At 49.4% G+C, this 16,128-nt stretch overlaps 1 protein-coding gene across 2 annotated transcripts in view; it reads left to right on the top strand.

The window, feature by feature from the left end:
* The window catches only part of LOC133501220 (G patch domain-containing protein 8), a 49,820-nt gene extending 33,932 nt beyond the window's left edge, over positions 1-15,888 (top strand). The window contains exons 1-4 of one of the 2 annotated variants that reach the window (XM_061820813.1): positions 3,390-3,643; positions 3,770-3,907; positions 10,675-10,805; positions 12,162-15,888. In XM_061820813.1, coding sequence (XP_061676797.1) covers positions 3,620-3,643; positions 3,770-3,907; positions 10,675-10,805; positions 12,162-15,612 — 3,744 coding nt within the window. In that variant the 5' untranslated portion in view covers positions 3,390-3,619 and the 3' untranslated portion in view covers positions 15,613-15,888. Of the gene's footprint in view, positions 1-3,389; positions 3,644-3,769; positions 3,908-10,674; positions 10,806-12,161 lie in introns of those variants that run through there. The other variant, XM_061820812.1, reaches the window with a different exon arrangement.
* The last annotated feature ends 240 nt before the right edge of the window (positions 15,889-16,128 follow it).

Genomic DNA, 16,128 nt, shown 5'->3' with positions numbered 1-16,128 from the left:
TTTAAAAAAAAAAGTTCTGTAATGCATTAGAATTCATTTATAGAGTTAAAAAATGATTTTCATAACTACACTAATTGCATCCCTATAATCAACAGAGTCCTAAAAAGGGTTAATTATTCGAGTAATATGAAGGTGTCACTTAATTGTTCCTAAAATTTATTTACTGCAAAAAATCTGTCTCTGAGCATCTATCGATGCCAGTGACATGCTGTGAAAGGAAGAACAAAGAAATGCTTCTTCCGCACGTCGATAATTAATTATCTTGTGTATTTCGTCAACCGGTGTACTGAATAATGTTTGTACCATTTTTTCTTTGGCGTTGTCCTGTTCCATTTTTCTGATGTAAAAAAAAAAAAATGGGCCTTGGCTTACCAAAGGTTGGGAAACACAGTAATGATCAGTCAGAGCCCCTAGTTCCACCTAAAAATACAAACAAAATTAAAAAATGAAAACATTCAAAGCATGAAACTACAGGTTTTCCACTTCAGATCAATTACGCTAGAGTTTAAGGTAACACTTTCCCACCATTTTCTGTCACAAACTTACTCACCATTGGAGACACCATTAGTGAGAAGCTCAGTCATCCGGGAGGGGGCTAAGTGTCAAGCAGCTGCTCCTCCACATTGAGAGGAGCCAGATGAGGTGGCTGGGGCATCTGATCCAGAGGCCTCCATTGTGAGCTGTTCCAGGCATGTCCCACCGGAAAGAGACCTTGGGGATGACCCAGGAATCGCTGTAGAGACTATGTCTCTTGACTGGCTTGGGAACGCTTCGGGATCCCTCTGCCAGAGCTGGAAGAAGTGGCTGGGGAAAGGCAAGTCTTTGTATACCTGCTGAAGCTACTTCCCCTGTGACCCGACCCGTAAAAGCAGTAGATAATGGATGGATGGATTTTACAAGAAAAATTATTATTTTATGAGAAATGAGTTGCAAGTTTGAAGCTAAAGTTGTTAAATTATGAAAAAACAGTCGATCTACGTTCCTAACCTCACCTATTGGCACAAGCTGTGTGTCGTGACCGAAAGAACAAGATCCTGGATACAAGCGGCCGAATTGAGTTTCCTCCGCAGGGTGTCCGGGCTCTCCGGGTCTCCGGGTGAGAAGCTCGTCATCCGGGAGGGGCTCAGTGTCAAGCTGCTGCTCCTCCGCATTGAGAGGAGCCAAATGAGGTGGTTGGGGCATCTGATTCGGATGAATCCCGGACGGCACCCTAGAAACGGACCCCAGGGACGACCCAGGACACGCTGTTGAGACTATGTCTCTCGGCTGGCTTGGGAACGCCTCGGGATCCCTCCGGAAGAACTGGAAGAAGTGGCTGGGGAAAGGGAAGCTACTTCCATCGCGACCCGACCTGGAAAAGCAGTAGAAAATGGATGGATGGATGGATCAATCCAGGTGAAGGGAGAGCAACAGTCATAAGAAGGCGATTGGGAGAACTTGAACACAATCCTCAACTGAGTCCAACTTAGTCAGACCCCCAAGTCCAATAGCGGTCAAAATCTTGCAACAGAACTTCCTTACGTGTCCCTGTACAACTCTCCACGCGGTGTACCGGCAGCTAGAACACGCCATTTTGTTCCTCTTTTTCTTAATTAAAATCACCTTCATATGCACATCAGGGATCATTAGTCTCAAAGGTAATAACGCAGTAATGTCGGAGCTGTGATCTGGACCGGATGACCCTGCCTCGCTTCAACGGAGGAGACCCGAGAAGGAGAACAAGGGCAAACTGGGGGGCTATAAAACGGGGGGTGGCGCGACCAGTACGGCGACTGGATGGAGTTGGAAAAAAGAAGTATAGAAAGAAGTGACAAGCACAAATTAAATTCCCATCATGTCAGTGTAGAACAGAATTCAATAGTGTTTATTGGCAGACCCGAGCCTGGGGGAAATTACATTCTGAAGCCGAGCATGGAATGATTGCGTACACACACACACACACACACACACACACACCTTCAGGACACACACGTACACACACATACATCTAATGTGAACAATCTCGCATATCTTCAGACCAAGTGGGAAAAAAAAAAAATCCAGAGGCAGATGTGAGGATGCAGACTAGTGATGTCTCCCCTGGCATCCGCGTGCCATTTGTGTTCTCTGTCCTTGTTCGGCACACACATCTGTCGGGGATTTCTTTCTCGCATTTTCTCCTTTTCGCACGCTCGCAAAAAAAAAAAAAAAAAAAAAAAAACATCAACCGGGACACGCATGCATATTCGCATAAAAGTTCAAGCGGTGCATTATGGATGATGCATACGGCTGTGTTGTTTTTTTTTTTTTTTTTTTTTGGCTCTTCTTCTTTCTCGATTGCCATTTTCTCAGCAGAGTTGACTTTGACGCAACTGAAAGTCTCGCCGATTATTGCGTTCAAACTTACACTTTTCCCTCATTTAATATTTTCTGGGTCACACGGAATAGGAGGGGAAAGGGGAATATGTGAAATAAAGTGTTAATTTTGTGAAGGAAAAAAATGGAATAATATTTGTTATAGTTACGACAGTAAAGAGGGTAACCTTGAAACTGCGAGGGAGACGCGCTGTCCGCATTTTCACCATCTTGCTCAACAGACCCGGTTCGGCAAAATTAGACGGCCGTTCAAGGTCGGTCACGCTTTGACAATTCACAACGGATGATGTGTACATTGCTTTGTTTGGACGTGCGGCGTGGAATTTATCAGAACGTGGAGGAGAGGAGCGAGATCAGAATCGAATTAAGAAGTCAAACTTGTGCGGCTCCGAGTCAGATGATGGGACTTATCCATCCATCCAGCCATCCATTTTCTTACCCGCTTATCCTCACAAGGGTCGCAGGAGCGCCGCAGCCTATCCCAGCTGTCAACGGGCAGGAGGCGGGGTACACCCAAAACTGGTCGCCAGACAGTCGCAGGGGACATGGAGACAAACAGCCGCACTCACAATCACACCTACGGGCAATTTAGAGTGTCCAATTAATGTTGCATGTTTTTGGGATGTGGGAGAAAACCGGAGTGCCCGGAGAAAAACCCACGCAAGCACGGGGGGAACATGCAAACTCCACGCAGGTGGGTCCAGGATTGAACCCGGGACCTCAGAACGGTGAGGCCAACACTTTCCAGCTGCACCACTGTGCTGCCACTTTTCAAATCATCAATCCAATTTTAATATCCCTCAGACACAACCCAAGGAAATATAAAATCCAGTTTTCAAATGACATGAAAAAAAATCAAAACCTTTCAGACGCTCTGTGAAAAAGTTCAATCACAAAGTGACTGTGGCTAACCCCAAATTTGAGAAAGGTGAGTTCAATTTCATAAGCCACACCCAAACTTGATGACCACCATACTTGTCGAATCAAACAATCACTTAAATAGAATCTGTGAAGTAGGCCACAAGATCTCAAGAACCAATGCATCGATCCAAAAGAAGTTCAAGAAGAAATGAGGAAAAAAAGTGATTTGAATCCATCAGTCTGGAAAAGGTTACAAATCCATTTCCAAGGCTTTAGGCCTCCAGCAAACCACTGTCAGAGCCGATGCGTTTGTTTAACTGCAAGCCAATGCTAGAGAAAAGTACTTCAATGGAACGCCATTTAATGGCTGTATGCAGCGCGCGTGGGGCGGCTATTACCAGGAATGTCTCCGGGATGCAAATTTCCTGTAAATGGCTAACACTCTGCTCCGAGGCTTTATATTAGTGGCGCTTTATTGCCTCCATCTCTCGTCATCGCTCTCCCTTATTCTTTCTAACAGTTTTGTGCGTGCGTGTGTGTGTGTGTTCGACAGGAACGTGCCGAGAGAGCGTTGGGCTGCTCAGTGGAGGATCTGAAGTCTCTTTTCTACTGCGAGCTGTGTGACAAGCAGTATCTGCGCCACCAGGAATTTGACAACCACATCAACTCCTACGACCACGCGCACAAACAGGTACATGACGGGACGCCGCTCTTTGTGGCACTTAAAACACAAAACAAGCACATCTTGTGACGAGCCCCCATTGTGGAATTATGTGTTGACGCCAAGGTGCTTTTCTCGGCTTCTCGAAGAGCGCGGCAATAGGCCCCGTCTTTTTATAGCCACGCACATATCAGATCCCGATTTCAATCTGTAGAAACTCATAAGAAAATGAGAGATGAGAAATCATGAAGGGCAATTAATATTTGATGCGAACAGGAGGAAAAGACTGGTACTTAGAGCCCAGCAGGAAGCACGTGGCCTTGGGACCACATCTTATGAGTTCTGAGAGTGAAGGAGCAACGACGTCGGCGATGAAGAATGAACCTGCGGGCGTAGATGTATCAGCGCCCGCGTTAGAAGGACAGACATTTGCATTAGTGGGGGAGTGGAGACGGGTCAAAACCGCGCCAATACTTGGAAGACGGAGCGGAGGAACATTTTAAGTGCTGGTGAATACATTTGCACTTGAGTTTATGTTACAAACGTACAAGCTTAAAGCTTAATTGCTTCAAGTATGGGGGAAAAAGATCTTCTGGGTGTGTATGCGGGAGGGAAATGTCCAAATGAAGGTATTCACGCCTCGTTCAAGGACGACATTCGCAATACTTGGAAAGAAGTACTGCAAGTCCGATGAAGTGAATTTTACGTAATTCCCTCCCCCCAAAAATCATGGTCTAATTTCTCCTAGAACAAGCCACTGCCGCCCCATTGCCAGCTAGCTAGCTAGCTAGCTAGCTAGTTTGGGTACAACAACAAAAACCTGCTTGGAGTATCTCAACGTTATGTAGTCTTGGTAAAGATTTGTGCAAGACTCATGGAAGATGAAACAGTTTTCGCGGGGCAAATATCATATTTGGCCGGGCAGATCTGGCCCCAGGGCCTTGAGTTTGACACGCAAGTACCAGACTCAAGACTCAAACCCAAGACCTCAGAACTGTGAGGCTTACATTTTGACCACTTGGCCCACCATGCTACCTGTTAGTAACAATTTGACAAATAAAACCACTTTTTCACTGATTTACAATTCTAACATAAAAAAATGTAATTATTAATCATGCTAACATCAAATTTCGAGAAGCATATCCTGCCCAATAGTAACTGGCATAGGCTCCAGCACGACCGCGACCCTTGTGAGGAGAACCAGTTTAGAAAAGGGATGGATGGATCTCATAACCGTGGTTCTCTTTTCCACCCATCCATTTCCTTCGCCGCTTATCCTCACAAGGGGTCGCGGGGAGTGCTGGAGGATATCCCAGCTGTTAACGAGCAGGAGGCCGGGTACACCCCGAACTGGTTGCCAGCCAATCGCAGGGCACATCGAGACAACCGGCCACACTCACAATTACACCTAGGGGCAATTTATTAATAGGAGCTGGGATAGGCTACGGGCCCGACCGTGACCCCTTGTGAGGATAACCGGTTCAGAAAATGGATGAACTGTGGTTCTCTTTTTTTCCTACATTATTTTCCCTTTGTACCGCCTCTGAAAGAACAATTGTGCAGCACACACACAAAGAAAACCCAAACAAAAACTATTAGTCATGACTCAAGTATGATTGTATTGTTCCAGTTTAGACAAGTTAAGGCCAATGAAGCATTAAGAATAGGCCCAGCAGCAGGTTCCGTCCTGCGTTTCGCTTTCATTCCCGTTTTCCTACGCAAGCTCCATTTAGGACTGGAAAAAAAAAAAAAAAAAAAACGTTTTTAACCCTCCTTCGGCTTTGTGTTGTCACGCCAAGCCGTCACACAGGCGCGCAGTCCGCCTCCTGACCGAGCCAGGCCCGACTCGCGCTTCCAGACGCCCACACCGGGGTCCACGAAATGAACATTAAATAAGGCTGTCATTGTTCTTTGAAAATGAATTGAAAGCAACTGCGGGCCAATGTTGATGCTTTGTTTTAGCCAGCGGCGGGCACATGAAACAAGCTGCACGAGGCACTGAGCTGACAGTCGCCACTGGCACTGCGAGAACACACACGCAGCGCCATGCACGCTCGCAGCAGATGAAATTCCAGCCGAAGACACCCCCCCCCCCCCCCCCCCGCAGGAATGTCGGCTTTGGAGAACGGAAGCTGATTGCATTTGCTCCATCTTCCCCGACGCCACGCCAATCGATTCGCGGTTAAACGTGTCCGCGAAAGAGGCCCGATCGGGCGCTTACCGCTGATGAGCGAAAATTGCTCGTCGCGCCAAAAAAAAAAAAAAAAAAAAGACGGTGAATAAAGATGATTATTGAATGAGGCGCAATCAAGACATTTACATGCGCGGATCATTTCGAGCGACGTATCTGAGGGAATATCGGGGGGGTGGGGGGGGTGATTGAGCTCGACGGCGGACATGTTGGGAAAGCGGAAGGGGGCCGTGACATCAGCTTTAAACGGGGGAACGAGTGCAAGTGCAATTTTGCCACTAAATATAGCAACGAAGGATGTTTTTTTTTTTTTTTTTTTTTTACGAGGGAACAATAACCCGGCGCTGGGATTTCAGCAGGAAGGATTGTCTTCGTTATATTCTTTCTGGCTCTCATCAGTCTGATGTCGTGCTTCCTCCTTTTTCTTTCTTTCTTTCCTGTCCGACCCGCTTCATTACGTATGCCCCCCCCCCCCGTACTTGAATATATTGAGTTTTACCGACAGATCTACCATCAGCCATCTTCAAAGCTCGACGCGAGTCCCCGAAATCAAACACACGCCGGCTAGTATTAACCCCGCAACAAGTTGATCCCGTGTCCATTCGCCGGACGCCGCTACGATGAAATCAAAGATGTGAATATATTATTTTGATTGGCACAGAAATATTGATTCCTTCCATCAAACACTGTTGGCTTGTTAGTTAGCAGGAACTTTGATTAAATGCTGCACAAATTTCCATGAAATTTTCTTGAGGGATTGCAGAAGAATCCATTAAATATACTATAGATGCAAATCAATATGAACACGCAGACGCATGGATTGATTTAAATTGTTTATTACATGAGTCAAAATCGACCCGTCTCTGCTCACCCCAGAATCCCAAATGTATAGTCCGTTTTGACTCATCGGAACGCGTTCCGACGTGCTCGATGAGCCGACCAAACAATAATATCCATCCATCCATTTTCTGAGCCGCTTATCCTCACAAGTGTCACAGAGGGGTTGAGGCTATCCCAGCTGTCAACAGACAGGAGGCAGGGTACACCCTGAACTGGTCGCAGGCCAATCGCAGGGCACACCAAGACAGACAACAGTCGGACTCACAATCACACCTACGGGCAATTTAGTTTACATGTTCTCCCCGTGCCTGCGTGGGTTTTCTCCGGGCACTCCGGTTTCCAAACCACATCCCAAAAACATGCAACATTAATTCGACACTCTAAATTGCCCCAAGGTGTGATTGTTAGTGCAGTTGTGTGCCTCGATGTGCCCTGCGATTGGCTGGCGACCAGTTCAGGGTGGACCCCGCCTCCTCCCCATTGACAGCTGGGATAGGCTCCAGCACTCCCCGCGACCCTAGTGAGAATAAGCGGCAAAGAAAATGGATGGATGGATGAAAAATAATGTTCGTTTCTGAATGATACAAAAAGGTACAGCTTCCGGGCTTCAACTTGAAATAGGAGAAACACAAACTGCAAGTGCCACAAAGTGCCACAAAGTCAAAGTTCAGAAGAATATTTGGATTCCATTTTAGAGATAATGCCACAAATATGTTCAGCTGTTATATCCACCCAAGGTGGCCTGTTCACAAATACTGCACATGCCGGTCAAACAGAGCTGCTCGACATTGAACCGGAAGAGAATATTTACAATACCCGAGACCTGTTGTGCTGTTGTTGTCGCAACAGATGAGACGGATATTCAAAGAGATCATTCTAAAGAATACCAGATGAAAATACCAGAAAACCAAAATACACGCACGCCTGTGTAGCGATCACTTGATTTCAGGTAGGAATCTCAAATTACCAGTGTGTGTGTACATGTGGCCGCAATACGCTTCCGTGTACGGAGGAGCCGACTCCCCGTCCTCTTTTTTTTTTTTCCACTCATAGTTAATGAATACGAGTTTGTGTAAAACCAGGTGTCCTTTGTTTAAATATTGGTATTTGTATTGAATACTAGCTGAAAAGATCGATGGATTCCTGCAAAGGATAACGTGTCGCCGAACACGCTCCCGCGTTCATGAGCCGTCAAAACCGTCACTATGCGGGACTTATTCCTGATTTAGACCAGATCAAGTAACAAATTATTCCAGTATAGACTTTTATACGCTTTCAAACTTTTCCGTGTAAATCTCGACGACTTACACACCAGATCCATGCGTATATCCAGTCCTCCAAGACAAGCGGAAGCTAATTAACAGTCGAATTTCTTATCGGCGAAAACATCGGCTTTGGACGGGTCCTTTATACTGAGTTTATCTCATTTTTCCAGGTACCGTCGTTTATTTTCACCTTCTAAATGTCTGACGGTATCGGACAAGACTCTGGGCGTCGCGCTACAAGACATATTTCCGTGTCGTCTCCAACCGACTTAGCATTGAGCAATGCTTAGCTTGACCTGCAATATGGCGACGTAGGCAAAAGTCACGTGATTTTATGACGTAGGTGCACGAGCTCGATATATGTCTTTGTGCAGCTCCTGTACTGGATCTTTTTAGCTGGGTGCAGGCGTACCGAACGCTTTGGCTTCCGCGTGTATATTTAACCGACACAAACCCACAATTGCTTCTGCGTTAGCGTCCTCGGCGAGCCGATAGCAGGACGGTAAGCGTCGAGCGATAATGTAAAAAGACAAGCACTTGTGTAAGACTCAGCACAGATTAACCTGACGTCTGTCAGCTTCTGCGTCGGATCTAAGTGTGAAAGAGCGCCAGTGTATAAATAGAGCCGATGTCTGAGGGGCTAATCTGATGTGTGCATGCATGTGTGCGTGATATATTCTGGATGATAGGTGGGAATGAGTAACATTACGTGGAGGGGAAAAAAAAGACAGGATGATAATCATATCGCAAGGGGCGCTGTAGAATAAAGGCAATAATATGTCACGTAAACACTAAATTGCGCAGGCTAAAGCCAAGAATGTTTTTTTTCGTTGCGTTTGAAAGAGACCAGAGGGATGTCGGGGCACAATGCCGCAGCTATTCCCGAACTCCCGAGTCCCTCGTTAGCCTTTCGATGCAGACAAAGGCGGGCGCGCTAACGTGCGCAAGCACACACCTGCCAAGCGTGGATAAAGGAGGGGATTACAGTGTGTCAGAAAAAGAAAATCGGGAAAGAGTGGCGTGAATCCCTGAGAGAGTCGGCGCGCCGACGGCGGCGGATACATTTTACATACGTAAACACGTGTACACAAAGCGCGGCTAATTGTTATTTTTTCGCAGTGCCGTGATGCATTCAAGGGCCGGGCCTTGCTCCAAATCTAGCGTGTCAAACTCCCTTTTTTGTTTTTTGCAGCGGGCCACAATGCGGTTACGGATTCCCTTAAAGGGCCCTTAAGGCTGTGAAACCATATAAATGAATAAATGGATGATCATATCATTACAGACGGTATGCACACACACAAAAAAAATACATATATGGATAGCTAGCTTTGAAATACAAAGTTAAGGAAAACATTTTGTTTAAATATTGTTTGTTTATTTAATCATCCATCCATCCGTTTTCTTAGCCACTTGTCCTCACGAGGGTCGTGGGAGTGCTGGAGTCTAACCCAGCTGTCAACGGGCAGGAGGCGGGGTCCACCCTGAACTGGTCACCAGCCAATCACAGGGCACATAGAGACAAACAACCAATCGCACCCACAATCACACCTATGGCAATTTAGAGTGTCCAATTAATGAACATGCAAACTCCACACAGGCGGATCTGGGATTAAACCCGGACCTCAGATCCCTATCCATCCATTTTCTTAGCTGCTTATCCCCACAATCTATCTATCTATCTATCTATCTATCTATCTATCTATCTATCTATCTATCTATCTATCTATCTATCTATCTATCTATCTATCTATCTATCTATCTATCTATCTATCTATCTATCTATCTATCTATCTATCTATCTATCTATCTATCCATCTAATCTATTTTAAAGTAGTTTGGTTAACAAAAATCCTGCAATCTCTCAAGGTGAAGACAATTTGCAATTTTGAAACAGATTTTTACCAAGAACCATGACGCACACAGACACGTGACTTGCTTCTATGGGCCACATAAAAGGATGAGGTGGGCCGCATCTGGCCCTCACGCCTTATGTTTCATCCATGAGCTCAAAATGGAGAAAATCTGAATGTCTGTTTTAATCCACACAGTGCAGGCGTTCACAGCGTACAAAAAAAACACAACATCATATTCTAGAAGGTATAACATACTATGATATGATATGATGAGGTTTTACACACCTTTGGAGTGAATAGAAAAATGTGCGAATTCAAAATGATGGGTGTAGATCAAAAGATGAGAGTGCCATGAAACGCACAAGATGCGTCGTCATTTTCGCTCCTCGGCTCCAAAAGACGCAGTGGCGTCGGCATCATTAGAGTACGTCACTCAATAATCTCAACCGCGTCTGCAATCGACTCTTCGTTTGTTTGCTGTTTGCGCTCAAGCTGGCCATTGATCGAAAAGTGACTTTCGTCCAGAGTGTATGGAGTTTCCTTTTTTACATATTTTCGAAGAGGAACATCTGCAAACACCAAGCATCGTTTGGAAATCAAAAGAGTCACCCCCTCAACACCCTTTTCCATCACGTGTGTTTAATGCAGAGGCTGAAGGAACTGAAGCAGAGGGAGTTCGCTCGCAACGTGGCCTCAAAGTCGTGGAAGGACCAACGCAAGCAAGAGAAAGCTCTCAGACGCCTGCACCAGCGGGCGCAGCTGCAGCAGGAACGCCAGCGGTGAGTGCGTTTAGCTTTTTGGGGGCCACGTGTGTGTACGCGTTAAATAAGATCACAACTCCACCGAGGTTAGAATGCGTCACATCCGTTCAATCTTTCTTGGATTTGATGGATGCGTGCACAGATGTGAGAGCACTCAGTTGTCCTCCACGGGCCACAGGTGAAGTAAATATAACATGAGGATACTGGATGGCTCACAAAGGTGTTTTAGGGTCGCGTTGAAAGACATTATGCAAATAAAAGTTGCGTTATACGGGGAAATGTATCTGCAGGGAGTCATAATTTCACAATATCCAACAGTGGTTATTGGTGTCTCAGTTAGTTTCTGGCTTATCTCCCCGGAAAAGCGGCTTGTTTTCCTTTTCCGAAAGAAAAACTATGCTAATATTTAGAATACTGTACAGAAGACATTCTAATTACATCACTTCATAAAATAGTCGTATTACGTATCTATTTTTTGTAACCATTATGGTGTAGTCGTACACAGGCTTGCCTTTGGGGCGGGCAGCGTGGGATCGATTCCCGCTCGGTGATGGTGTCGATGTCTGCCCTGCGACTGACTGGCGACCAGTTCACGGTGTAGTCCGCCTTTCGCCCGAAGCTAGCTGGGAAGGGCTCCAGCTTTCCCGTGAACCTCGTCAGGATAAGCGGCTTGGATAATGGCATGACATTATTCCATGTCCATGATGTCGGAGGTGGAAAGCGTTGGCCTCACAGTTCTGAGGACCCTGGTTCACTCCTGGCCCTCCCTGTGTGGAGTTTTTCACGTTTTCCCCGTGCCTGCGCGGGTTTTCCCCGGGCACTCCGGTTTCCTCCCACATACCAAAAACATGCAACATTAATTGGACACTCTAAATTGCCCCTAGGTGTGGTTGCGAGTGCGGTGGTTGCCAGCACTCCCCGTGACCCTCATGAGGATAAGCGGTGAAGAAAATGGATGGATGGATGTGATTGTGAGTGCGGCTGTTTGTCTCGATGTGCCCTGTGATTGGCTGGCAACAAATTCAGGGTGTACCCCGCCTCGTGCCCGTTGAGAGCTGGGATTGGCTCCAGCAGTCCCCGTGACCCTCGTGAGGATAAGTGGCTAAGAAAATGGATAGATGGAGGGATGGATGGATAGATGTTGCATGTGGGTTCGTGCAAAGTGTTGAGCCTACTACACCGAATACATGAGTAAAGTATAATTGGCCCAATAGGCGTGTTAAAATAGAATTGTAAATGAACTGCTTAAGAAGTTAACACTTGTCGTTAATAATCAGCGATCGCAGTATAATCAGAATAATCAGTGTGAGAGGTTCTCTCGGGGTGATTAAATGCAAACAATCTGAACATGTTGTGCATCGACTGTGGTTGCAGGAGCCAAGGAAGGACTTACGAGCTCCGGAGCGCCGTCAGACTCGTTAGCCAGCAGCAGGACCGGAACGCGGAGCACAAAGCCCACAGCCCTTTGGAGAAATTTGCACCCTTCAAACACTCAGACAGGCCCCCGGCCAAACACACCGGTGCATCGCCGCTGAGCCGCCAACGAGAAAATCCATGCCGGCCTCCCTCCCGAACACCACCGGCCGCTCCGGCAGCGTCCCGGCCAATCACTCATCCAGAGCGCGATAAAGGTCCGGCTGCAGTCAATCAGCGGCCTGGTGCGGGCTGCCAGCTGCCTCTGGAGGGGCGGGGGCGAGCCGGGGGCAGGCGCGGGGTGTCCTTCTGTTTCTCGCGCAGGGGGCCCCGGCTGGAGCCCTGCGCCTCGGTTTTCTCCGACCAGGAGGAGGAGGAGAGAGAGAGGCGGCAGCAAATGAGGGAACGGATTAAGGGCATTTTGGAAGACATAGAAAGGGAAATTGAGGGTGTTGGTCGAAGCGATACCGGAGGAAATTGCGGAGGGGACGCGGAAATAAGGGAGGATGTAAAAAATAATCAGAGCAGCGATTTGACACGGCCGGCGGCGTCCCACGCGGGTAGCGGGACGGACATAAAGCAGACGTCAGGAGCAGCGGTCGGCGAGCACATGTCCGTTTTGGGTAAAGATGGCGCCACATGTGTTCGATGGCCGGTCAGTTTGCTGAAGTTCACCAAGTGTGAGCCTCGCATCTCTTACAGCTGCAACCCCAACGCCACGAACCGACGCGACGCGCAAGATCGGCCGGGCGAGTTCCCGGATGAGACCAATCCGAGCCCCGTGCGCGAGACGGAGAAAGCTGAGGAGGACGTCAAGGCAGACGCACACCTGTTTGTCGAGAACAAAAACCTTTCGCCGTCAGGGGGAGGATCAGAGGGGGCGACACGCATGCTAAGTATAGAGCATCGTGTGAGGGCGCCCTGCTTTCCGTTTGACCTCACTCATAGTGACAGCTCTGACACAACCCCCCCGACTCCTCGGGGAGACAGATTAACAGGCGCAGGGGGGATCGGCGGGAAAGCCATCTCAGCCCTAAACTGTGAATTAGAATCTGTCGCTGAGCCTGGCACACGCGGGATAGGCGTCGGCCCACCCAGGTGCGAGAGCGACGGCGAATCCGCGTGCGAGCGTGCCGGGGATCCCCGTTCGCAAAGGGGTGTCTCGCGCAGAAAGAGTAAACAGAGCACAAAGAAGCCCAAGTTGGGGAAGAGAAAGAAGGGTGAAAAGCGGAAGGCCGCAAATAGGCGCCAATCGCTGAGGTGTAAATTGAGGAGCGTCGTCTCGGCGGTCTCCAACGTGGGCGCCGGAGGAGCCGAAACTGGAGGGAGTTGGGTAGAGAAAAGGGGACGACGGGAGACGGAGGCAAGAAAGAGGGCGGCTGAGACCGAGTCAGTTTACGTCTCCGTCGGGGAGAAGGCGCCTCGCACGAGCCGCCGCTCGGCATCCCAGGTCCTGCCGGGCGGAGGACAGGCCCGACGCTTCCTCGCCTCCCCGCGGCTCTCCAGACACACTCCTGACGCGGAAAGGGGGACCTTTCCCCCGAGATCTCGCAGCTCCTCACGCGCTTTCTCGCCGGGATGTAACACAAAGCTGTTTTGGGAATCGGGTCTCCATGGCAACCCCAGGAGTTTCATTGACTGCAGTTACCCTGACAACAGCTGTGGTGACAGCCCGGCGAGGAAGCGAAAACTCCTCCACGGGGACAGAAGATTTATTCGTGGTAACAGAAGTAATTTGAGATGCCATGAGGGGACAGACAGGGGGAGGGAAAGGGGGACGCAGATAGCGTCCAAAGACAGAGGTCTACCGTCGGAACAATGGGAGTGGAGTGGGGAGAATGGTAGGCCGAATCCGGGATGGAGATGGCCAAACAAGACGATGGGGTGGGAATGGGGGATGAGGTCCAGCCCAAGTCCAAGCAGCAGGGAAATGACGAGCAGGCGAGCAAACACAGAAGATATAGATTGGGACAAGTGGACATTGGGAAGCAGTGACAGCTGGGAAGAAAGGGGGACAGGCAGGTCCACTTCAGGTTGTAGAACCGGTCCTGACGGGAGGTGGAGCCCTAGCTGTTGGAGGGGGCCTGCGGGGACGGGGCGCGCAAACTTTAGGTACGATGCTAGCCCCGAATGGTGGACGAGCAGGCGGAGGTACAGCCCGCCGGCGAGGGCGTGGAACGCGTACGAGTCCAGCAGAAGTCACAGCCCGCGTTCCTGCAGCCCGAGTAGCGGCAGCAGCGTTTCTGAACTCAGCTGGGAGTGGAGCAAGAGCAGCACGTGCTCAGGTATGACGTGTAGGCGGCTCCCATCCGAGGCCAAGACGGAAAGTGACCTTAGCATCGATGCTGGAGAATCTTCATCGGACCCCGACGCACATCACAGTGACAGCAACACGTTTCAGCCCGAAGGGACCAAGTCACAATTTCACAGTGACCACGGACATCCCGCCTCTGTGACCCCAAACACCATCAGCCCACGCCAGACTGATGCCGTACCCCTAAAATCAGCTCGGACTTCACTGCTCCCGCTCATCGGGAAGCTCCCCGCGATCCAGAAAAAGGTGAGAAGGAGAAAAGAACAGTTGGAGAGGCTTCAGAAAGAGCTCGGAGACGAGGAGGTGAGTCAGAAATCGAACGGCGGACGTCCTTCGGGCTTGGCTGAGTCAAACCAAAGCGGGACACCAAATCTGTCTCCAGATGAGATTAGGACCGATGACAAGGAGGCGGCTGGAGGCGGAGCGCAGCCGATCAGCTTTAGCGCTGAGGAGATGGGCAAGTATCGACTCCTTCAGGAACAAGCCAGAGAGCACATGCAGAAAGTTCTAGAACAGAGTGAAGAGAGTGCGGAGGTGCCCGTGGAGATAAACTTCACTTGCGGCACACAGATGGACGAGTACGAGACTTTAGAGGACAGCTACCTGCTTGCACCGTCACTCGACCCACCGCAGGACCCTCACGCAATACAAAGAGGTCACAACCCCCTCGAAAGACTTTTACACGTGCAGCCGCAAGAGGATTTCACACAGCCGGTGGCTTTGGCCGTCCCCAACCTCCCTCCCCTCGCGCTGACCCCCCCTTTGGCCAGCCTCCACCATTTCGTTTTGCAGCACTCGGCCTTCTCCGCCTCGCGGCCCTCCCCCGACGTCCGGCTAGCCCACTCGCTCGCCCACCGCCCGCCGAGCTTACCGGATTACCTTCGCCCTTCCCCCGTCCCGCTCTCATCCCTCTTCCCCTCCATCCTCCTCGCTCACCACGCCGTCCCGTTCCTCCCTCCCCCGCCTCTCTCGCCGCTGTCCGCCTTCCAAACAAACCACCTCACGCCGCTTTCCGCGCTTGCCCTGCAGCCTCCCCGCAATCCGCAGCCTTTCTTGGACGGGCCGTGGCCGGCGAAGTTCCGCCAAAAGGCCTTGTGACGGTCGCAGGTTCTGCAAGCCGCGTTTATTAATTGACCCGCGCAAACGAGATCTCGCTTCCGGAAATGGGGTTGTACCTCGCGCCGCTGTCGGATTAATCCGAGCTCCTCTCCGCGCGCGGTGCGCCCCGCCCCCCATTGACCGCTTTCAATTGAAAACGGCTTTCTCCATTAATTCCCCGCCGCGCGGCAGCCGACGGTGGGACAAGCGACTTTGATCATTTCCTTTCTCCGTCGGTTCAGCTTACAATAAAGAGAAAAGGCGCACCTGCTATTCAAAGACAAGCCGGGCTTGTGTCGTGGCGTCCTCCGTGGAGGCGGCGGGCTGCCTTTTGAAGTGCCGCCTTCATGGAACCTGACAAAGAAGCGGGAGGAAATCACATTGCTCCCCTTTCGTAATGCTAATGGGAAGACTGAGACGTTCAACAATCGGAAATGAAGTTGTGGCACAAGCACTAATCGAACTTGTTCACGGGAGAATTTAGTCGGATTCTGTCCTAAATTCTGGTAATTTTTT

Source organism: Syngnathoides biaculeatus, chromosome 5, assembly GCF_019802595.1.
Source record: "Syngnathoides biaculeatus isolate LvHL_M chromosome 5, ASM1980259v1, whole genome shotgun sequence".
Lineage (NCBI taxonomy): Eukaryota > Metazoa > Chordata > Actinopteri > Syngnathiformes > Syngnathidae > Syngnathoides > Syngnathoides biaculeatus.
Note: the sequence above shows the minus strand (reverse complement) of the source record. Positions and strands in the feature narration are given on the sequence as shown.